Source organism: Lycorma delicatula, chromosome 1 (assembly GCF_047948215.1).
Source record: "Lycorma delicatula isolate Av1 chromosome 1, ASM4794821v1, whole genome shotgun sequence".
Classification (NCBI taxonomy): domain Eukaryota; kingdom Metazoa; phylum Arthropoda; class Insecta; order Hemiptera; family Fulgoridae; genus Lycorma; species Lycorma delicatula.
The window spans coordinates 355,501,525-355,527,349 of NC_134455.1; the positions used below are offsets into that span (position 1 = coordinate 355,501,525).

At 29.6% G+C, this 25,825-nt stretch overlaps 1 protein-coding gene across 2 annotated transcripts in view; it reads left to right on the forward strand.

Moving 5' to 3' along the window:
- The first annotated feature begins 554 nt into the window (after positions 1–554).
- Actbeta (inhibin subunit beta) overlaps positions 555–25,825 on the forward strand; it is a 445,919-nt gene continuing 420,648 nt past the window's right edge. For both annotated transcript variants that reach the window (XM_075355003.1, XM_075355004.1), the window contains exon 1: positions 555–806. In XM_075355003.1, coding sequence (XP_075211118.1) covers positions 617–806 — 190 coding nt within the window. In that variant the 5' untranslated portion in view covers positions 555–616. The remainder of the gene's footprint in view (positions 807–25,825) is intronic.

The following is a 25,825-nucleotide window of genomic DNA, read 5'->3' on the forward strand; positions in this document are numbered from 1 at the left end:
TCTTTCATAAAATGGGAAATTTTTGGAATGCTATTTATTCGGTAACTATTTTTTAATTTTATATATATATATATATATATATATATATCTGGTATAAAAATGTATATAGTAATTATTACAGTTCTTTATAAATATTGATCAATTTTTAATTTATTTTGCGGATATATAAAAAGAATGTTCAGAATTATTTAAAGCGTAAATAAGTAGCACGGCATAAAGTTGGAGGCTATAATTTTGTGTTACTATAAAGTTTTAATTATTTATTAAAACTTCGCGAAAGGGATCCGGTGTTAAAAAAGTACTTTTTTTGCGAATTATTGTAATGTAAATTATCTTCTAAACAGAGAAGAGTAACGTTTTCGGTATTAATCGGTAACACTACTCATTGTTGTTAATATAATTCGAATGATCAGCGGTCACCTGTTGGGAGACAGGTGCTGAAGCGCACGTGGGAGCGGCGCACGGCGTTCTACAGCTGATCGGCTTGTCAGAGCGCATGCGCAAGCCACTGACGGTGTGCGGATCATCGATAGCGCGGCAGCAGTCCGCGGACGGACGCTGCCGTGATGTGATCGTCGTGGTCGTGGCGTCCGATCATGACAACCTCGTGGTGGAGATGAGTGGGCCGGCCCTGCTACTTGCGCTGACAGCGGCGCTGGCGACGGCACTGGCGACCGCCCCTGATCCCAAACCCCACAACCACCACAGATACCATAGAGTACACCAGGAGGATCTCGCCTCCCAGCTGGAGCGCGCACCCTCGCCACAACAACTGGAGGATGTCTCGAAAAGATCCTCCATACCCAGTGAGTATCAAAAGTTTGTCGAATTTGTTGTGTTAAGTACATTGTTATACAGAGACGATTAATGTATCCAGGAGTAGATTCAAGTAAAAATGCTTGAAGTATATTTTTGCCTGCATCGGTAAGTATTGTATATTAAAAAAAGAATTTATGCCAAGTTTAAACGAATGCAGGGAAAGAGTAGTAAAATGAATTTGCCATATGATAAGAACGCACAGGTACGGTAGCTTAGACAAGTTTTACGGAAAAACCAATTAATCCCCTTTTTTCATAATCAGATTTTTTGTGCATAATTATTTATAACACCTATATTCAAGAATATCATTAGATCACGTGGAAGGTGCCTTTTTGTAATTTTAAATTTATATTCAAAATATTCTGAGCGTATGACGTTTTTTATAATATTCAGCAAGTTAAAAACTAGAAAAAATATAGAAATTTTATTAAGTGTTTATAAGAATACATTTTTTTTATATTTGAACCGAGTAATATAATTTTAAATTGATAAATCATTATTCGTTTTCTTATTAGTGGTTATTTGATAATTAATAATATTATTTTATCTTTTAATTAGCGTAAGAAACATAGTTTAAAAAAATAAGTAAATATCTAATAATATTTTTTTTTATATATATTTCTTTAAACTAATAACTTTATTTAAGTAAAATTAGTAATTAAATGTTATTTTATGGTAGGTAACGAAAAATAAATTAAATTAGAGAAAAAACTTTTCTTTATCATAAAGGTATGTAAAAATAAAGTAAAAGTCACTATATCAATATCTGTATAAATATTCATTTCGTGAAAAAATATGAGAACCGTGGACATGTTTTTCTTCTTTTTTTCTAGGTTATTGCAGGGAAAAAGTTAAAAAAAAACGCAAATGAAATAATGTTTATTTTTTTTCAATTATTATAATTTTTTCTTTTAATTTTTTTCTTAAATTATACTGTAATGATTTTTTCATTACATTTTTTTTTTAGCAGTTATTCTAACACGTTTTCTTGGCATTATTATAATTTTTTAAATTGTAATAAATTTATTTGAACTAGGGTTAAGTAGTTTCTAAAGATTATTTAAAATAAATATAAAAAATAATGTTGTATATAATATGTATGAAAAGAGTAAAGAATTTAGTTAAAAATTAAAAAAAAAATGATTCACAGTTATTTCCTCTTACTCCCTTTCACATAAAGAGGTTTTTTTGTTTGTTTGTCGTATCTTGCTTATTTTATTCTTTTGAATCTTTCATTTTATTCTTTCTCTTCTCCTTTTTTCCTTAATGATCACTACGTATTAATATTTTCTAATTTTTTCTCTAGGTTAAATTTTTAGGAAAATATTTTAAAAGATTTTCGTGTTATATTGTATACTTGTTACTATAAATTAATATTTTATCGTAGTAGAATGTTATTATTTTACGACTAAAACTCAGTCTTTGTAATAATGATCAATGGAAATATTATTATTTCCATAATATTATTATTATTATAATAATATTTATATTATTAGTAAAACGCATTTATTGTTAAAAGGGGAAACAATTAATTATTTTGGGAAAAAGGATAAATAAATATTTTTTTTAAATTATCTTTCTCATAATTTAACGCAACATTGACTCATAATATTCAGTTATAATTTATTGTATGAATAAAAAACTGCTTATAATATTAATAATCAAATTATAATCTTGTAAGTACATCATTGTCATCAAAAGAATTAATTATTTTAAGTTATAAAAATTTAAAAGTAAAAAAAAATTAACGGAAACAAGGTTTTATATGTATTATTATATTAGTATTATTTTAAAATTAAATTTAAAACTATGTTTAAAGTATTCATTCATTGACTTCTAATATTTCATATTATTAAATATTGAATTTAATTGCACTTGTTCTTCTTCTAAGTCGCCATTATTAATATATCACCTGACTCGTAAACGCATTGTTCTAATTTTTATTGTCATTAATTTTAACCACGTGTTAAATACAAGTTAAAACAAGTTATAGCAAGTTAAATTGATGTTTATATTCCTATAAGAAATAAACCATGATTTTTGTTTATATAAATTAATTAAACTTTTTATAATATATGTTTATTACAATTTGATAATCAGTAATTATTTATTGATTAGAATACTCATACTGAAAACTTAAATTCATCATTACTATAATTTTATATCTAAATTTAATATTGCAGTTAAAATTGTTTAAGGTAAATTTTTATTTTATATTACAATCAATATTTCATTTTATGGATTGTATGTACTTTGAAACGTTTAAAAAAAAAATCGTAACCATTTTTTACGTATGTATGTATTTGTACAAATAAACAATATATATATAATAATGTTTTGTTTAAATTTATAATTACATCATATTTTGTTTTTGTAAATTATATATGGTTATAAATATGCCGGCCTCTGTAGCTTGATTTGGGTAGCGTCTCGGCCTTTTATCCGGCGGTCCTGGGTTCGAATCCCGGTTAAGCATGGTATTTTCACTCGCTAAAAAATTGTCATTTCATCTCATTCTCTGAAGTAATACCTAACGATGGTTCTGGAGGCAAAAAAAGATTATAAATTGATAATTGTAATAACTTTAAATACTTAAATTGCCTTTACAAAAAAAATTAATATTAAAGCGTGATAAACATTTTTGACAAGAATACAATAAAAATATAATATTCATAAATAAAATTAATATTTTTGTAATACGTCATTAATCAATTTATACGTTAATTAATTTAATTTAATTTAATTTATACGTTAATTAATCAAGTAATACGTCATTTGATTCGTAAATTAATCAATTTACGAATATTGTGTATCCTAATAACAAGAATTAAACTATATTATTTGTAACATACTGTTGATACTGTTTGTTAATATATCTTATTATTATTATTATTATATATTATCTATCTTATATAAAAATTTAAATAGTATCTCAGTGTTTAGTTCACCTTTAAAAGCAATTTTAAATATTAGTGAACATTAAGTTATATGCGAGTACATGCTAATATACACGAGTACATGCTAATATAAATATTGTCTAAAAAGAAGTATTCAATAAATTGTAAAAAAAAAGTTAATACAAAATTTTAATTGTTAAATTTAGCGTTAATGGTTAAATTTAGCAATCTAATTTTTTTTTCATTTAAAAAAAAATTAGATTGCAGCAAAAAAAGAGTTTTAAAAAAAGAGATTAGTAAAAACGAATCATCTATTAAATTACTTTTTGTAAAAGAAATTAAATAACTTCAATTTTAGAATATCATCAAATTTAAAAATAAATATTTAAATGTAATAATTAATTATTAATATATTTTTCTAAAATATAGTTCAAATTTATTTTAATAGACATTAAAAAAAAATATAAATATTTTACGAAAAGATGTTTATCCGTTTAAAAGTGACATGTTATAAAAATCGACATTGAAACATTTATATAGAATGATTCACAGACTAAATGATAAACCCACTACGTCAAGCCTTTACGTCATTTTTTATTTGATCTTATTCCAATTTGTATTTTTCATCGTGATAAAAAATAAAAATATTAATGCTTATTTAAAAAAAAAAAATTTACCCAAAATATTGAATTTAGTAAATAAAAAAAGTTTGGTTAATATTCTACTTCCAGAAAAAATAATTTAAATTGGATATAAGTGGTAGAATGACCAGTTTGTTTCTTTATTTAATTTTAATTCTCTTTAATAATATTTTTGTAATAATGTTTTGTAAGATTAAAGTATTATATACAAATTTATACTTCATGAATCAGTCTCTGTTAGTTGAAATACTGATGGATTTACAATAAATTTGAGCTCGACTTCTGATCACAGTTTTTCCTAAATTTTGGCTAATTCTATACCTAAAACTTTATATTTTATTTTTATCTTGAAAATAAAGCACAGACAAGAATATTAGAAAAATTCAAGAAATACTCGTATAAGAAAAGATGCACAATATTTATATCAACTTTTCTTTCAATTAAATATTAGAAAAAGTAATTTTTCAATACTTGATATAATTTTTTTTTTCTAAATAGGGAAAAGTCTAACCCTCTAATATATATTTTGTAGTACATCCAAAGTTCTCTTTAATAAATTTTATCGACTTTAGAATTTTTTTAGTTTTCTCAATTTTATTGACCCAGTGCATAGCGTTAAAGGTTTTGTATTAATATATTAATACATAATTTTGTATGAAAACTGAAAAGTTAAGTAACATTGGGAAATCTTAATTACATTGCTGGAGGCAGTTTAAATACAAAGTCATCTTTGTTCACGATTTTATTTTTCTGGTAATAGCGACCAGCGATCATATATCTGATTTAACAACTGAAGTATATACAGATCAATAAAAAAAAATAATAATATAATTATTCTTTTTTTTTAAGTTTTGTGCCTTAAAGAGAGATTAAAAAATAGATTTAAATAATCTGCTAAAAAGGGCTTTTTTATTCCAATACTCCCGAGTGCAGCAAATCTATTTTTGCCGGACGGACATTTGTGAGTATATAGTCTTAAATAGCTGTGGACTCTATTGACCGATTTTCTTCAAACATCGTTGACAAGAATCAACTCCGGAGGGAGGAACGTATTAATTTTTTTCAATAATTGTAAAAAAAGGTGGCGGCTGGTTTGGCCGAAATAAAATTTCAAATATTTACAGATTTCTAATTGAAGTTTTTTTATCGACATTACAAATTATAAAAATCTTTTATTTAATATTCAACCCCTCCCCAAAAAAATACTTTATAATTTTTTTAGGTATATATTGCTTAAAAAAAGGAGTTAGTGGAAATTTCTTGAATCTATATTTTTTACATTTATAGGACTTCAAACTGACAAAGATTTTTTATCTACCCTACTGGAATGGTCTGTAATAACAAAATAAATTTTTCTTTAATTGAAATCCTTCTTGCAATTTACCCATTGCATTTAAAATGTAAAAGATCTAAATTTTTTATGGCCCTTAATTTTTAGTATTTCTTGAAAAAAAATAATTAAATATTTTTACCCCCTTAGAAAATTACAATTTTTTTATGTTGTCTTATGGGGGTGTCTTGATATTTTTTTTAACAATTCTAAAAAGTTTGTTTTTAAAATTTTTCATCACCACCTACGGATTATTTTCTTAAATATTAATTTTATCCAAATGCTTCAAATTGAGTTGAGCCAAAATGGAAAGTTATTTAGTATTTTCACATTTTTAATGCTCAAAAAATATTTTTTAAACAATAAAGGCACAAAAATATACCCTTCTTCTGATGGGGAAACTTCCAAATTTAATAAATGTAGAAAAAAATTTAAATTCCCATTTAGCGAAGAAACTAGACTGAGATGACAGGAAAGGTTTGAAGTTTTAATTGTGGAACAATATGGAAGGGAAATAAGCAGTATTGGACTTCTAAATTCAAAAGTCTAGTACTGAGATATTTTTTATGGAGCAAAAGTGACCGTCCACCGGTTGAAGAAATGTTTAAATCATTTAATGTAAATTTTTGGTAGAATAATTATGATCAAGAAGACTAATCTGCAGTGGAAATAATTTCTGGAATATTAATAGAGGTAGTAACGTTGATAGTGAGGAATTAAATAGCGAATAATTCGTTTGGGTATTTGTTTTCTTAACACCTGAGAGCAAATCCGATGATTACGATGTAAGTGATGATAGAGGAGGATGTCGTACTTTGTGGTTGAGTAGAAGTGTTGCTGTACATGAGGAAACAAAATAACTACATAAAAATTAGTGTCGCAGATAGGTGGTAAATGTATATTAGCACGTAAAACTAAGGTGGGGGGTAATCATCAATTGAAATTTTAAATACATACAGACTTCATCAAGGGAAATCCGGTTAAAAAAAATCTCATTCTACTCTCTATTAAACTCAAAGAATATACTATTTGATCTGCAATAACCGCAGATTATTGTAAACGTTAAAAATATACAAAAATTCTACAACAAATAAATAAATATCTGAATTCTATTTTTCGAACAAATAATTGAACAACTAACTACGTACGGCCAGTAAATAAATGTTTTAAGTTTTTATAAAAAAATCAAATCAGAAATTAATGAAGATGGAAATGGTAGAAAATATACTCTCAAATGGATAAAAGTTGCATGGAATACTTAAAGATATGAAGAAGATGGTAATATTAGGAGGTTTATGAAGTTAGTTTCTTGTATTCTAAGAAAATTAATTAATGGTATTTTTATGACGTGTTAGCGATGATTACATTATTTGACAAAGCTCTTTTGCAGAACATCTTAAATATAATATACGAATGTACAGACTAAATACCTAGAATTTAACTTTAAAAAAATAAACACGTTAATTTTAAAATGTGTAAAATACACAGTCCGTCCCACAGGAAAGGTGACTGATTTTATATTCGCGTAACTAATAATGCGATCTGTAAACGGATGCATTAATTAACTAAGGTGGTATTCCAACTACTTTCCATTTTAAATTTAACATTGTTGGCATCATAGACTGCTCGTAATAACCAAAATTTTAACAGTATGCTTTGAACTTCGGTCGTGAAAGAAGCAATGGAGCAAGTGCAAACATTAAGTTTTGTTTTAAATAGGGTAAAAGTACCACCACACTTTTAAAATGATATAAACTGTTTATTGAAGTGAAAAAATGAGTCGTAAAAATGTTTTTAAGTGATATGCAAGGTTTCGTGATAGTAGAGAGATCACTGAAGATGATCCACGTCCATCATCGACAGTTCAAATAGAAGAAAATGTTCAAAAAGTGGCTGAAATTCTTCAAAATGATCGTTGTGTATCTATCAGGTTAATTAAAAAGATAACTGGAATTCCTAAAAGAACTGTACATCATATTCTAACTGAAAATTTGGGCAAAAAGAACATTTGTTGTCGCTTTGTGCCCCACTCACTCACTGACGATCAAAAAAATTGCAGATTGAAATACTGCAGAGACATGAAAAGATCGGCCGCTAGGGACCCAGATTTCATTTCTTGCATCGTAACAGGTGATGAAACATGGTGTTTTTAGTATTTCGAGTGTTTTCATCGTTCGACACGATTTCAGACATCTAGACGGCTATGATTATGGTACTGCAGGCAATTTGAAAGGTTGAATATCAGAATTGTTCGAACAATTTTTCCAACGCTTTCAGTTGTGTATCGACTCACAAGGAGCCTATTTTGAATAAAGTCATATAAACTAAAAATAAACAACGTCTTATATTTAGTTTCACAGGAGTTTACCTTTGCTGTGGTACGGACTGTGTAAAGCTGACAATATAGTTGTAGGACTTTCCTGTCACGTGGTTAAAGCCGCCTTCCGGAAAAGTCCTACTTCTTTGGATTGTTTCTGATGTTCGACTTACACAAGCATAAACACACAAGTCAATTTGAAATATTTATCATTTTATTTAAATATAATATTTTTTTCGTCTATTTAATTCAATGATTCTAACTAAAGCACGCGTGCATACCGTATTTAATTCGCGCGGGCGTGGCAATACTAGCGGCGACGGTCGGCTCTAAGTAAATGTAATTTCACAACTTACATAAAATAAATTTAGCTTCTATGGATGGCAGACTGGTATATCTGTAAGGCTTAAGGCCTTACCATGTACCAGGTACCATGTCAACCGGGCAATCAAAGACTCGGGCAGATTGAGTTACTTTTTTACACTTTGAATATTATTCTATTATTTAATTCTACCGCTCACCTGTGACCTCACAACATAGTTGTTTAGAACATTTTTTTGCGAAAGGGGTGCAATTTTGCAAAAGTTGTTTTTCCATATATTATTTTTTAATTGTTAACAAATGCATACGAAAAATATGACCTTAATTAGGGGAAATCTCGAGATACTGAAGGTGACCTTGCTCTACAGTCTCACCTCCGTGATTATTTTTATGTTGAAAATTTAATGGCATCAATGCTCTATAGGTTTGGTCAAAATCGGTCTAGTAGTTCTGGAGATATAAAGTAATTTAGAGGCGACATCGAAAACACACGTACATACAAACATCCGGATATCCTGATAATTTCTATCCGGTTTTTGGTTTCCTTAATGTCAAAACGTCAATTTTGTCAAAAAAACGTCAAAATGTCAACGGTCTTCAATCCGTTGAAGACCGCGTATGCTCAAATTGGATCGATTACAATAGTTTCCCTTCTACATCTGTAACGCTATATAGACTGGAAAGTAAAAGAAGGTAGACAAATTCAGAAAATCATAGGCAATGGAACTAAGCTGTAAATTTAAATACAGAGTACGGTTATCAGTGCTGGTCTATGATATCTCTGGTTTGTTTATATTAAAGTAAATTAGGGTGGTGCACTCTTGAGTTGATAATAGCAGTTGGAATAGCAGTTTCCTCTGTTAAATGTGAAATAATAACACTGTTATTAGGATAGAGCACGAAATTTTAGCTGCTAGTGGCAGATTTCTGGGTAATTGTACCATTTTTTTCATAATATTTTCTCATTAATTCGTATACTTTGATTCGGACTTCTTGAGATAAAAACTAACAATAATTTTTATACATTATTTTTCTTTAATCCGGTATCAATTAATTTTTATGTATTCGGTTTAATAATTGTTTACTAAGGCGGAGGGGTAGCGTCGTTTTTTTGAGATGACAAACATCGACTGTTTTGGTCATTTTGCCCTATGTGAATGGAAATTTGTAGCATATAAAAAATGCCATGCCTTACTGGGATTCGATACCAGGACCACCAGATGAAAGGCTGAGACGCTACCATTTCACACGGAGATCGGGGTATTTGCTTTTCATCTAGAACTTCCTCAGTTCAAATCTCAATCAGGCTTGTCTTTATTCACATGCAACAAAAATTTATTTTTGATTAGCGGTTGTAATTGGACGGTTAGTCTCTTAAAAAATGAAATAAATAAATTATGATGGTTAAATGACGTAATGTGTAAATATTATTAGAAGACGTATAGAATTTCCATATGAATAGATGAAGATCATTAACAGAGAGAGGAAAAAGTTGAAGGGGCGTTATGCTCAATTATACTCCATAAAAATTTATAATAATTTTACATGTGTAAAATTCATTCATTAATCAATCAATGGATTCTAAAAAAAAATCATTCATTAATGTCTGTAACTCGTTAAATTAATATTTGAATCTAAATTCGTAATTTAGTTTGTTTATTTTCCTGGATCATAGCTCTAGAGCTGCAAGGAAGAAAGCACGGCAATCAGTCAAAAAATGGGATATAGGTTTATTTTTGCATTTCTCGACGTTACGTACGTATGTACTAATGCAAGTATGTTTTAAGCTTACTTTTGACTGGATGAACCCATTTTATTGAAATTTGACACAGAAATTCGTACGTATGGGGCATTTCGTTGGTAGAAGTTTGAGATCAATATCTCCAGGAGATGGGGTAGATAGTTATTTGGTGCCAATTTTCTCAAAATGTATCAAATATAACCCCACTGTATATTAAACTCAGTACATATGTACATATTTATCCTACATTTACAAAAAAATTGTCCCAAAATTTACCTTCCCGAAAAATCTTTTTATTTATTGAAATTTTTTAATCAAATTCTTTTACGTCTTCCTAAGCATAGTAGTAGTGCAAATGACCCAAAAAATACCTTAGGTGATACTAGTGGGGAGGGAGCCGACCAATTTAAAAGAATATAATTAAAAATTTTTTTTTTAACTTTTTTCATGTATCATTATTTTTCCACTATATAAGAATAAATAACTTATGTCAGGAAAGTATAAACATTTTTTGTCAGTTTTTTAAATTTATTTATCGTTTCCTTAGGAATAAAAAAGTTGTTGGTATTATGTTTCAGTTGCAAAGATAGTTAATTAAAGATCACTAGTTAACTTCATGTAACAAGCTACAAGCAGCTGGACACTGTTGGTACTAAAACACACACTGCAGCTGTTGCTTTTACGTTACCTTATATTATATAAAAATTATGGTCTCATTCATCAATTTCATTTCCGGTTTCAGAGTAAAAACGAAGGGGAATGATGTAATTGAACATCTAACTTAGTAGGGGAATTATACCATATTTATCATTGTTAATTATTTCAATTAAAAGGCTTGATTTATTGATAAAATTAAAGTATTTATTAAGATAAATATATTAAATTAAAATTAAATAAAAATAATTATTATAAAATTTAAAACCGAATTAATTATCCGTAATAATTTTAAAAGTATTTTAATTAAAAACATTTTTTTTTTTAATTTGTGTTACTTGATGGTATGAATAGATGATAAGATGATGAACATATTTTAGGGGGGAAAAATGTGTATTTCATCTAGTAAATTATTTATTCATTCTACAGAGGTCCCAATTTCTTTTTTAATTGCCCTCTACATTTCTTCTTTGAAGGAATAGAAGTACATATTTTGAATTTTTTTTTAATTTGCAGCAAAAAGCGGTCTTTTATTCGCGTCACTTAAGTGACCTCGTCAGTTAGACACTTTCGAATCTTCTCGTATGGAATACGTGCAATAAGAGTTTTTGTTTTTCTCGTTACCCATTTCTGGTTTTAATTTCATTTATCAGAAAATATCTTCAGTTATTATTCATATTATTAATACTTCTAAAAAAGAAAAAAAAAATGTTACAAATCAATACTTCATTACAAATAAAGTGTGTAATGTTTATGTAATGTAAACACGTAAAAAAAAAAATTTTGTAGTCTATTAAAAAATTTCTCTAAGAAAAATAATGTTTCATAAGTGTTTATTAATAGCCTGATTTAAAATAAAATTATCAGTCTGTTATGCAACTGTTCAATATTATTGCAATGAGAACATTAAAATGGTACATCTGTAGATTAATAATATATTCAAGAAATGTTGATTTATATATACTACGATCGGATGATTTTATATACATTTATATATATATATAATGATGTTTTGATACAGATTTTAATTTATTATTTATTGTATACGTATATAAACTAGCTGGCCCGTTTACCCAGAACCTGATCATCAGGGCTCAGGCTACCCCAGGTGAATTCCGGAGCCAAATCAAGGGCACCTTGGAGCCTATTGGGGCTAAGGAGCCTATCCCATGAGCCCTTGCACTGTTCGCTATTTCTAAGTTAGCAGGAGGACCAGCCCCCTGGGCACTTGCACAGCTTGCTTCGGTCGCCATTCCCATCTACCCAGAGAACTCCACCCCCTAGACACCCTCCACGGTACGTTACCCTCATGGTTGTGAGAACAGTAGCGAAAAATAATAATTGTAGTACTCAGGCTTCATAGAAAAAGTAATTAAATTACAAAAAAATAGAATAATAGTAACTATGGTATCTAAAATGCTCACACCTTTGACGACAAAAAGTTCATAACTTATTTCGTTACCTAGGTGACAAAAATACAATAATGAAGTAAAAGGATTAATCTATTTTTTCTTTAATGAATATGTAATTCATAACTTCACCCTACTTGTGGGACGAAGAAATAATGAATATTTTTAATATCTTAAACTTCAAGGAGGCTAGGGCCTCGTTCTGTGGCTTAAAACCTTTCCTGGTGTAACACGAATTTTTCCTGCAAATTTGAAACTAATCGGTCGGTTGGTTCTCGCGTGAAGCAATAACAAACAAACAGACAAACGTTATATAGTATGTATATATATACATATATACATTTTTGAATAACCGTGATCTGTTAGATCAAGAGTATAATTGATACACGAAAAAGTTAGCGTTTAACCTACTAACAAATACCCGGTTTGAATTTTGAAAATCAGACGACTGTTTCAGAAATAATATAAGAAAACCCCGTTGAACCTTCAAAAACAGCGCCCCAGGGGCACCCCGTTTGTTACCAGTGATGATTGATGATGATCTGTCTAGTCTTCTACAAGGTGCTCGTATACCTCACCACTCTAGCATCACACGCAGTCCCCGTGGAAAGCTCATTATTCTTGAACATAAATTTATTTAATATTATTTTATTTAATGTAAATTTAATTCTATTATTATTGTACTCGTAAAATTATTAATTCGATTGATTCGAATCACTCAGCTCACACTGTGATACTCACAGTTCACAGTTCATTAATTTAATTCATTAAAGTTCAAGTTCATTAAAGTTAAAGTTTAAATTTGTGCTTCAACCGGAAAATCTCTATTACTGTATATATATATATTTTTTTTTTTTTTCGAGATGAAATATACTAAAAACCATCTCAGTTATGTCAAAAACATGGGTAAAAATTTGGTTGCGATTGGTCTTTTAGGTTTTTTGACTATTTCAAACAAATGAAAACCCTGTTCCTCTTTATATAATAACATAGATACAGATGAATAATAAATTAAAATTTTAACAGGATAGTTACAATATTAAAATAAAGTATTAATGCCAATCACCGTGGGGGAATGATAGCGTTTTGATCTTTCATCTGGTGGCTAGAATCCCGGTCAAGCATAGCAGTTTTCATACGCTATTAAAATTTATATATTCCCATATTCTCACGTAAGAGCTTCCATATTACCACGTAAAACCTTCTGTGTAAGCTTCTGTGGCGAATTAAGTCATCAAGAAAAATGTAGCGGCAGTTAAAATGACAGGTTACTTATTAAAATGATTAAATCTTCACTTATATTGGAATTTTAATCTCTGTTCTATGATAGGATTCCTGTGATATAGAAATAATAAATGGGATATTTAAATTTTAAATATACCCGCCAATGTCAAACGTAGAATTAATTTCTGAAATGTATAAAGATTCTTTAGAAAATTTTTAATTATTATGGAAATTTTCTCTTAATTATTTTGGGTATTGAAAACCCAACCATTAAAGGACACACGTATCCATGATCTAGTACTCAAATCCGTATAAAAGTACCTTTACTAGGATTTGAACTAAGAACCCTCGATTTCGAAATCAGCTGATTTACGATGACCACTTTTACCAACAGAGCATCCGGTGGATTTCTTGTAATATTTATCCGTTAAAAAACACTGAATTAACATTCTTAGTCAATCATTTGAAACCCCATTTTAACCCTTGAAGTACATATTTATTAAATAAATATTTCTTAGCAGAGTCTCTATGGTATATAGAAAATAGTACTGAAAAATTTCATTTTCATAGAACAATGAATTAGGAAGGTAATGTGAAGACTGAATAAATGGTATTTTTAATTTATTTACGATAAAATTTCAATTTTTTTAAATATATATATCTATGTATTAGGAAGGACTCTTTACACGATAAACACCTCATTTTCCCTAGATCAGTTAGCGCAGTTACTACCATTAAATCATAAAAAACACCAAGGTTTCAAAAACTCTACAGGCCTTAACATCCTTAACACTCAGTGGGTGCCTTACCAAAACACACCGATCATCTCAGGGAAGAAACAAGATAAAGAAAAATGATGGAATCAGACTTTCTTATCCCTAGAGAAACTGCAAAACAATTAAAGTAAATTATGACGTCATCAACCATAATACGGAAAGCAATGGGGAAACGAATAGCTTTCTGTCAGCAGTTTATGTCATCTGTATCACCATATGCGGAAGAACTCGATGACTGGTTTTGGTCTGACGAGGCATGGTTCCAATTTCCAATTTGATGGATACGTGAATGCACAGAATTCACGGATTCAGCTGCATGAACAAAAATGGGTATTTGGTGTGCAATGTCACGTAGGCGAGTCTTCATGACATTCTTTCATGCACACTGAAAAGTGAGCGCTGAGGTGGTGCAGCAATTTGTAAACACTATCCTTTTTTATTTTTTTGCTGAGTCGGAGAAACCCCATCTACGGGTAGAGTGTTGGGCTCGCAACAGGTTCCGCAAGATGTTGTTAAAGTGCGTATGGATGTCTGCGTCATATCGACTAAACCTTCTATCTCACCAGCTTCCCTCCTGGGGCCGGCCAGGCAATTAAGCGTTACACACCTCCGGGAAATGCCTTCGAGCTGAGGGGATTAGGAGTTTCATCATCGACGCCCATTCGCGCAAGCGCGGACGAGCACCGACTCCATAGGGGGCTGTCCGTCACCCCTTTGATCACCGGCTTTGTTTTCACGTCTTAGGATTCAGCTCTCAAGTTCACGCTAATCCTTATCCCAATCTCCGTGTTCTTGCTCCTTAGTTTATAGTATTTTGACGAGTTGGCTGTCCACAGCGTCCCACTCCGTCTCTCCTTTGAACATGTGGTGTACGATGTTGTCTGATTGCAACCATTTCAGTTCGAGTAATTCCCTCATCTGTATCCATCTCGGACATACAAAAAAGGTATGGTGGGCGTATACTTCTCCCCCCCCCCATAAATGCACGATGGGGAGCTCGTTTTTCCAAACCTATAAAGGTATGCGGAGAACACGCCATGCCCAGACAGGAGTTTGGGTGAGATGGAACCCCACCTCACCATGGTCTCTTTCCATCCAGGGTTCTACCGTGGATATAAGCACCCTCGTCCATTGACCTCTGCTTGTACCATCCCATTCTTCTTGCCATTCATGCACCAGCTGTTCTTTGGCCTTGATTGAGTTAAGGCGCTCGTACACCCTCCACAGTTGATTCAACGACTATGTATTGGAGGGACTCCCGCAATCACCTCTACTGCCACACGCGAAATGGTTCCGTATACAGTCGTTATTTTAATTACCCGCAGAACGGCCATCCGTCTAACATTCGCTTGATACTGAAGGCTGCAGCCGAGGCTGGCACGGCATGAAGGAGGATTGACATGGCCGCGGACAAGATAATTCTTCTTTTACTTGGTTTCGGCTCCCATCGATCGACCAAGGGTTGCAATGACTTATTCAGTCTTGTCATTTGTTTCTCGTATATGCGTGTTGAACCTTCCTGACTTATCGATTCATAAGCCCAGGTATTTTATGCTGTTGGTCGCCTCAATACTTAGGCCGTCGACAACACTAATTTGCCTTACTTTCCCCCGACCAACCATGGTGACCATGGAGGTCTTTCTGTGAGCGAGGTTCATCCGCTTCTGCTTCTACCTCGAGCTTACCCTGCCTTTGGCTCCAGTTGCCAAAGACAACGTTGTTGACGTATCGTCAACATAAGCCTCGGTACGCCCCGGTACTAGAACTCAAGCAAGGTCGTCCGCATATACTATGGCCACTGGATCCCCCGGGAGTTCTAGTTCTAACAAATCATCAAACACCAGGTCCCAGTACGGAGCCTTTAGGGACACCACCGTAAATGCAAAATTCTACTACCCCTTCCTCTCTCGTTACTATACCTGCAGACCGGCTAGAGTACACGTGGTTTCAGCAGGACAAGGCTACGGCTCATACAACTAACACTGTGACTTTCTTTGATCTGGGTTTTCATGTACAAGTAATTTCGGTTGGGTTGTGTCCCCTCGGTCTCCTGATTTATCCCCTCGACGTTTTTTTTAGAAGATACCTTAAGAATTCTGCTTACAAAACTCATTCTCACACCATTCCCGAATTGCACAGCAAAATTTTACAGTGTTCACTGCAATTCCTCTACAAACGTTATAACATTTGTTTAAGAGCATGCAAAGTCGTATTAAATTATTTGAATTGCATAACGGTGGCCATTTTTAACATCTATTGTAACTTACTCATTTTTCCAATAGGTTTCGTCACTTTTTGAACACCATGCGAATCAAAAGATGAAAATAAATTAAATCCAAGTAAAAAGTAAATAGAAGACATAAAAAGTGAGGTTTTAGTAACATTAAAGAAACCTTTGAAACATACGCTTTAAAAAAATTAACAGTTATAAATTAAAATTAAAACCAACAGAAACAAATTTTAATATACTCAAAACTAAATAAGAGAAAGTTTGCAAAGTTCATATTACACAAGTTGAAGGAACAATTTTAGAAATGGAAAACTCTTAAAAAGGCTAGATTTAAGATAATTTCGATTGAACATCACTTCATTTTGGATAAAAAAAAAAAAAAAATTAAATACATTTAAAAAATTTAAGTATACCCGTACAATAAGTTTATTTAAATTCTACGTATATTACTTTTCTCTTTCAATTGTGTACATGCAGCACTTGATATTGATAGTTACTGATTAAATCATATAATTTCAGGTACATATTCGAAGAACAATTGGTACTTAATTTACCGAAAAATATAAATAAATTATACAAGAAAGATTATATATTAGATTAAGTAGGGATTATATTAGATTAAGATTAAGTAGGGAATTTAATAAATTACCTTACGCTTTATTATATTTTAGAGATATGAGGTTATTTTTCCAATAGAAAATTATTTGATGAAGAAATAAAGTTACCGATTTCAAAATAAACATCGAAACAAAAATTAATGTTAAAACTTAATATATACTAGTGTATATTATTTGCTGGTTTATGAAATCATAACAGAGTATGTTCCATCAATAGATAACCTGAGAAAATTTGTTAATTTTCTTTTATGAATATAATTTACCATTGCTCTGGTAATGTTAATGATAATGTTACTTACACTATGTAACGTAGAATATATTTAAAATGATTCCATCTATTAATATCACTGTCGACTAAGTGTACAGTATTTCGTAACATTATCAAAAAAATGTGTGTACCTAAGTAGGCGACGAGTATTTACATCACTTAAAAAAAATGGCATATATTCATGATAGTTTCTACCAAAAAAATTGAATCTAGAAGGAACATTACAACACTATTTTCCTTCGGTGAGTGGACTGATACTCAGCTGATCAAAATTCCTAAGGTATCTTACCCAAATTGGAAATAGTACATTACCGATCTATAATTTTAGCATCAATTAATTCAAATATGTCATTGTTGGGGAAAGTTACAAAAATAAAATTACACATAACCCGTTTTTGCCAAAAGAAAATTGGACTTTATTTTTAACAGAATGAAAATCAGAATTATATAACCATATTCATTAAACAAAAAAAAAAAGCATAAATACGTTATTATATATTATTGTTTTGTTAAGACAAATACTTTGCACAAAATCTCCTTGTGCGATATTTATATACAACAATCCTTAAGTAAAGTATAAGTAAACTTATTACCTTAAATATTTCTTTTACATACACACAGTATATAATAACAATAGAGTATAATAATAATATCTTATTATTTAGTAGACGATTACTGTTTTTTGTTAATGAAAAACAATATCTTGATACTCACTGGCACAAGATGTAATCTGGATTATCATAACAAAGAGTTTAACGGACGATTACTGTAGAATGAAAAACATTGACATCTTGATATTCACTTGCACAAAATATAATCTCACAATCGTGGATTTTATATATGTCTACATAAATTCCTTTAAGTTTAATATTTTATCATACAATTATAGAGAAGAAAAAACATAAATATAATGTTTAAAGGATTTTTAACATACAAAAAAAGATTCATTGTTGAAGAATAATTTACCTGTTAACTGCATGAAGTGTAAATTTTGACTAAACAATATTAGAATTGTAAGACGCACTAATGATTCTTCGAATGATGGTCAGAGATGGTCAATGACTGTGGTCAGAGAGAGACTGTGATCAGAGAGACACTGACTGACTCTAGTGGGGAGCCGGCTTATGTAGTGTAGATGGAGCCGAGTGAACCACCAGGAGCTGTGTGAATCATCAGGAGCCGAGTGAATGCACATGTTTACGTTTTTTTTTTGTTTTTTTTTTAAACATTATAAACATGAAATAATTCAGAGTTAAATCTTAATAAATAATCAATACAAAAGCATAAATAAAAGTCAGCTGAGCATATATTTATATGTACGTTGAATGGAATGCATAAATTTCAGTGTATGAAAAATTTCTTACTTATAATTGAAATATTCATTACATCGAAATACTGTTAAATTTTAGATGAAAATAAGTCAAATACCAAACCAGTTGAATTAACTTATAACTGCTTTACGCATTGGCGTAAACAGTCATAAAATGTTTTGTTTTTTTTTCGAACTAATAAAGAATATACCGAAAATGGCTCCGGCTTAAGTTTTTTCCTTCGTTTACTTCACAAAAAGAAAAAGCTGACAACAAAATTTTTATACTTTCCTGGCATCGGTTATTTATTCTTATATAATGAAAAAATAATGATATATGAGAAAAGTTTAAAAAAAATTGTTTAAATTTACTTTTTTCTGCACTCCACCCGAAAATCACCTCCCAAGAAACTTTTTTGATTTGTCAACGCTTTAATGGAAGAAATTACAAATAATTCCAGTGAAAAATGTACAATCAATTAAAACTTATCTAAAATTTATTTTTTGGGAGTAGGGGTGAATTATGTTGAAATTTTATTGTAAAATTATTATTAAAAACTTACTAAAACTAAAAAAAATTTTAAATCCAAAAATCTATACTTTTAAACATAAAAGTATTTAAAATAAATATTAAATAACTAAAAGTATTTTTTGAGCCCCTTCCATTACTGCTATGCTTAGGAAGACAAAAAATCGGTTAAAAACATGTAATAAATAAAGATAGCTTTTTTCATTTTTGAGAAAGGGAAAATTTTGGAGTAAATTTCTTTTTTTAAATGGTAAGATAAGCGTGTACATATATATACTTAATATGAATGGGGTTTTTTTTTTTTTTTTGTCTTCAGTCATTTGACTGGTTTGATGCAGCTCTCCAAGATTCCCTATCTAGTGCTAGTCGTTTCATTTCAGTATACCCTTTACATCCTACATCCCCAACAATTTGTTTTACATATTCCAAACGTGGCCTGCCTACACAATTTTTCCCTTCTACCTGTCCTTCCAAAATTAAAGCGACTATTCCAGGATGCCTTAGTATGTGGCCTATAAGTCTGTCTCTTCTTTTAACTATATTTTTCCAAATGCTTCTTTCTTCATCTATTTGCCGCAATACCTCCTCATTTGTCACTTTATCCACCCATCTGATTTTTAACATTCTCCTATAGCACCACATTTCAAAAGCTTCTAACCTTTTCTTCTCAGATACTCCGATTGTCCAAGTTTCACTTCCATATAAAGCGACACTCCAAACATACACTTTCAAAAATCTTTTCCTGACATTTAAATTAATTTTTGATGTAAACAACTTATATTTCTTACTGAAGGCTCGTACTGAATGGGGTTATGTTTGCAAAATTATAAGAAAACTGAACTGTCTACGCCAACAGCAGAAAATATTAACACCAAACCTTTACCTATAAATTGCCCCACTTACACAAGTTTGTGCCAAATTTCATCAAAATCGGTTAATCAAGTCAAACTCAAATAAGCTTTGAACATGTCAACACACGTATGTACGTATGTCCAAACATGACTTTCACTTTGTTTTTTGTTTTTTTGGGGTTCCTGGGTCATTAAACTTCGAATAGTGCCAAAACTCAATTCCCGATTTTTTGACGGTATACTTTCCTTCTTGTATTATCTGATTTCCGTCTTGTATTGTATCTGATTTTATTTAAATCTGAAGAATTCTTTTGTCATAGTTAATATTAAAACGAAACATACTCTCATTTTAAAAATGTCGGTATTTTAATCTGTATTGGTACAGATATTTTTGAAATTCTTTATTTTTCTTCTTAATATATTTTTTTTCTGAATAACCTTTGTAAAATTTGCTTCTTATTACTTATTATAATAATTCCGTCGAGCTCTGTAGCTGAGTGGTAGGTTCTTATTTTTTCATCCGGAAGTTGCGGATTCGAGTCTAGGTCAGGCATGGCGTTTTTTCAGTCGCTACAAATTTTTATTGTCATTCCTCACGATCTCTTATTTTCTTATCAGCCTGTTGTTGCTGGATTAATAAATAAATTAGCAAAATAATTTGCTAAATTTTAATTTGATAGTACTATATTCCATAATTATCTAATCCTAGTATTAGATAAATTACGTAGTTTAACCTGTATTTTTTCGAATAAAAGATTTGTTTTCTATTTAAAAAATAGAAAGGCAAATTATAAACAATAAATTTTATTGTTACTTCTCATCGTTTCCATCTGAGTGTTCATTAAAAATTGGTAAAATCTTTTCCGAAATCTGATTTAACTAGTAATAATATCTATAACATTTTTAATCAAAAATCTATTTTAATTCTATACGAATTAAAATAATCGAATTATTATTTATAAATTCTACTAAATTTCGTGACGTAGCGTCTTTTACTTTCATCCAGATTTGAATCCTAGTCAGAAAAGTTACATTTCATTTTTTATACTTTACAATTTCCGTACCACTTTTATTCATGTAGGTTAGTCAGGAATCATGTGGCTTAAAATCCTACTAAATTCTAGTGCCTGAGTCAGATGAAAAAATTATTGTTTAAGAGATGAATAAAAACATTGATCATATACATTTTATTAAAATTCGTTAAGGAGGGGATTCGGGAAAAATCAAATTCGATTTTCTTTAGAGACATTTAAAGAAAACCTTTTAAAGCAAATATGTTACCTACAATGCATATTATATATAAACAAAATATTCTTTTTTAAATCAACCCCCGGCGTCTTAAAACTGAAATATCTATTTTTGCTCTGTTACTCTTCGATTAAAATATTTTTCACAAATTTGTTGAAAGTTTATACTTATGTAGCTATCAAGAAATGTCTACAATTTTTACATCCTTGTACGAACTAAAGGAAGTATTGTGATAACAAAATATTTCGGTTTTCCAAAATGGTCCAAAATCCAAAAAATTGACCTTTGGACTTTTTCATAACTTCAGTAATAAGCCCTCATTGAAAGCTTTTCAACGATATAATATAAGTGGTACTTATTTTTATTGGTCACAGAATTATAGTCAAATAAAATTTTAATTAATGAAATATTTAGATCTTAAAATAAGGCACACGGTTCAAACCAGACTTCATCTTACCTTTTTGTTAAATATTTTTATTTTTAATTTAGATATATTGATTTATTAATAATTAATCCTCTAATTGTAAAAACAATTTTACGATAAATAATAATTCAATAACAACAAAAAAAATTAAAAATATCAGAAGTTATTAATGAAATAAAATTTTATGTACTTTTCCTTTAAAAAAAAAAAAAATTGTATATGTAATTTTACAGGCGTACAACGAAGTTATGTGATGTCCACATCAGATTTTTTAATATTATAAACCTTTCTTCCTTTTTTCTGTTTAGTCTCCGGTAATTACCTTTCAGTTAATACTTCAGAGGATGAATGAGGATGATATGTATGAGTGTAAATGAAGTGTAGTTCAGTTCGACCATTCATGAGATGTGTTGTTAATTGAAACCCAACCATCAAAGAACACCGGTATCCATAATCTAATATTCAAATCCGTGTAAAAATAACTGACTTTACTAGGACGAACGCTGGATCTCTCGACTTCCAAATCCGCTGATTTAAGAAGACGCGTTCACCACTAGACCAAGCCGGTTGGCTAATATTATAGACCTAAAATGCAGACATTTTTTTTTAATTTTCTTTTTCTTACTTTAGCCTTTATTGAAGGGGTGTTAGATTTTCATAAAACTTATCAAGTTCTGAAGTTTAACCTATATATAAATATTAAAAAATTTTTTTCCTTAAAGTTATTCCTCACCTCTATAAAATATTTATTCAGTTTTTATTTTCCTTTTGGCTCTAACTCTTCTAATTTTTATTATTATTATCAGTAGTCGAAAAATACGTTAACAGCCGTTTTTTGTATCAAAACGTTTTCTGGTTATTCCATTGTAATTTTTTCTCATTAATTCCCAATATTTTTTTAATTAAAAATTAAATGTTGCATGCTGACGATTTGAATCTACTTTTTTGTTTTATGATTGTCATTATTATTAACTAATCATCTCTTGACTTACATAGAATGATGTTATTATGATAAAAAAAGTTTTTTCTTACAAAAAATTTAAGAAAACTTGGTTTAAGAAAAATTAAAAAATTAACAGGTAGCAAATTGTGAAATATATTTTCTTTATTTAACTTAAAATCATAAAAAAAGTTACATATAAATTTATTACTGAAAATAATAAATTTTTAAATTTAAAATATATTTGTGTTATTTTAAGTTATTAAAGTGATAAATTTTAATAGATTAATCTTTAGTCAATATAATTACGCCAAACTACCTTTTGGACATAAGATAGTCTGGTATTAAGAAATATTAAAAGTAATAATTATTCAAAACATTTGCCATCTTCATTTATTTTTAACCGACTTCAAAAAAGAGGGTTATCAATTCGACAATTTTTTTTTAATATATGTTACGCAGTAACTCCGACGTTAGTAAACCGATTTTGATGGTTTTTTTAATCAAAAGTGGGTACATTCGGGATGATCCCATATAAACTTTAACCAAAGCCGATGATAATCTTAGTAAAAAGATCATAAAAAACAAATTATTCTACACCTTTAGTCACTGAGCGCTCGCACAGTACAAAAAGAGGAGGTTTTATAACATAATTTAAAAAAAATAAAAATAAAAACCGACTTCAAAAAATAATACTAAAATTAAAAAAAAAAAAAAAAAAATTATTTATTAACTAAAGTAAAAATATTTACAGTAAATAAGTATTTTTGCTAAATTAAATTACTATGCAGCCGGGTCAACTGATTACGATCAAAAAGAAATGAAAATCCCTTAATTTACCGTGTATTAAAACCACTGAAATATAGAAATACTCAGTGATTAAAATTAACAACTAGCGTTGTCTATCACCGCAGAGTATTACTAAAAAAAGCAAGTAAAACGACGGAATATTATGACGGAGAACATAGTAAAACCGGACAAAACGTTTGACGTCGGAATATTCCGACAAAGGCCCGAATCTTGCACATCGGTTATGTGAGAATATTCCGTCAAAAATTAGTTAGACATTAAATATAATATATCTAAACCACTAAAAATTGTGAAATATAATAATTAAAAAAGAAAAATTAAAACAGCTTCAAAAAATAATAGTACTAAGATGTTAAAAATAATTATATTTTATTTATTAATTAAAAGTATTAACAACAAATCTTGAAGTCGGTGCTAGTCAACACAAATTAAAATAAAACAAAGTTAGTACCTCAACCGACCGCTAGGCGGCTAAACTGGATTTCCACATGTAAAATGGGATCTCAAGAGATTATAAGAGAAAGCATCTCACGATTACACCTCATCTTAATTTCTCTTAGGCATATACATACTTGGTTATCCCTCTTTATAATAGTAAAACTTCTATTATCAATTTTACAGTGTTCAAAGTAAGATTTACATTATTTAGATCATCAGTTTTTTGTTTTTTGTTTTAACTTGTGTTGGTATATTAAAATATTCAAAGAAGCGAGTCCAAACTTACTTCTTTTTACTACCTTGTACGAAGTAAAGAAAGTATTACAATCGCGAAAAATTTCGGTTACCGGATTTCAACGGAATTAACAATTTTGACCATCCCTGAATCCATTTTCAATAGTTTCGGCGTGACATCTGTACGTACGTATCCCACATAACTCAAAAACGATTAGCTGTGGGATGTTGAAATTTTGGATTTAGAACCGTTCTAACATCTAGTTCTGCACCACCCCTTATGATTGCAATCGACTGGTCCAAAAAAGCCCAAAATGCAAAAATTTTGGATTTTGTATTTTTTCCTAATTGCATTGAAAGCTTTTCAGCGATATATCATAAGTGGTTCTTATTTTCATGGTTCCAGAGTTGGTTAAAATATAATTTATATTTTAATTAATGAAATATTTTATCTTTCAAGGGGAAGGTAAATCGGTTCGAATCAGACTTCATCTCCTTTTTTTTAGCGTGTATATGTGTATATGTAAATTACATATACACATTTTTTTCAAAGTGAAAAATTTATACAATTTTTTTCATTAATAACTTCTGATATTTTTCCATTTTTTTTTTATTGTTATTGAATTATTATTTTCGTAACTTTTTTACAATAAGAGGTTAATAATTATTAATAAATTAATATATTTAAATTAAAAAAAAAAAAAGCTAAAAAAAGGAGACAAAATTTCAACATTCCTCAGCTAATCGTTTTTGAGTTATGCGGGATACGTACGTACAGATGTCACGCCGAAACTATTGAAAATGGATTCAGAGATGGTCAAAATTGTTAATTCCGTTGAAATCCGGTAACCGAAATTATTAGCGATTCCAATACTTCCTTTACTTCGTACAAGGTAGTAAAAAGAAGTAAGTTTGGACTCACTTCTTTGAATATTTTAATATACCTAATAAACGAATGATTTTAACGAAAGATTTCTTTCTTTATGTGCCACTTAATTAAAGTATTTTCATTCAGTTATTTCGGTATAAATGTCTGAAATATCTAAATAAATTTAGAGAGAAATTTTGTTTAATATATTAAAAACTAAATACTGATTTTAATAGAATTCAACGGGATTTTAGTTTCTTCACCATTGGTATATTGATAATGTTGAACATAAAACATCAGTTGGTGGCGTTATGATTAAATGAATAAATGGAAATATACATAACTGTTTTGAGTAATAAGTATAAAGATCAGCTTGATGTGAACTATATTATAATTTATTGTGTCTTTTATCAAAATATCGTCTTTAAAAGTTACTTGTTGGTTGATCATTTTATATTTGTTTGAATTTATAAATGTAGTATTTTTCGAAGATGTTTATTTTTTATTGTTTTTGGATATTTCTAAAATTTTTATGTTGTGTTCGTAATCGGTAACAGTCTGTTTATACTGTAGCAGATGGTCAGCTATAAACCACCGGGTTGCTCTATTGGTGAACTCGTCATCGCAAATCTGCTGAATTTGAAAGTTCAAATGCTAATAAAAGCAGTTACTTTTATACAAATTTTGAGTACTAGATTTTGGATACCGGTGTTCTTCGGTGATTGGATTTCAATTAACCACATAACTCAGGAATAGTCGACCTGAGACTGTGCAAGACTAGATTAGATTCTTTGTGCATAGTGATATGATTTACAGTTGGTTTCCTATAAACGGGTGCTTCTATAATATTATTTCCGTTTATTTTAATGTCAATATCCAAAAATTGTATTTTCATGTTAATTACCATTTCAAAGATGAATTTTAAGTCAT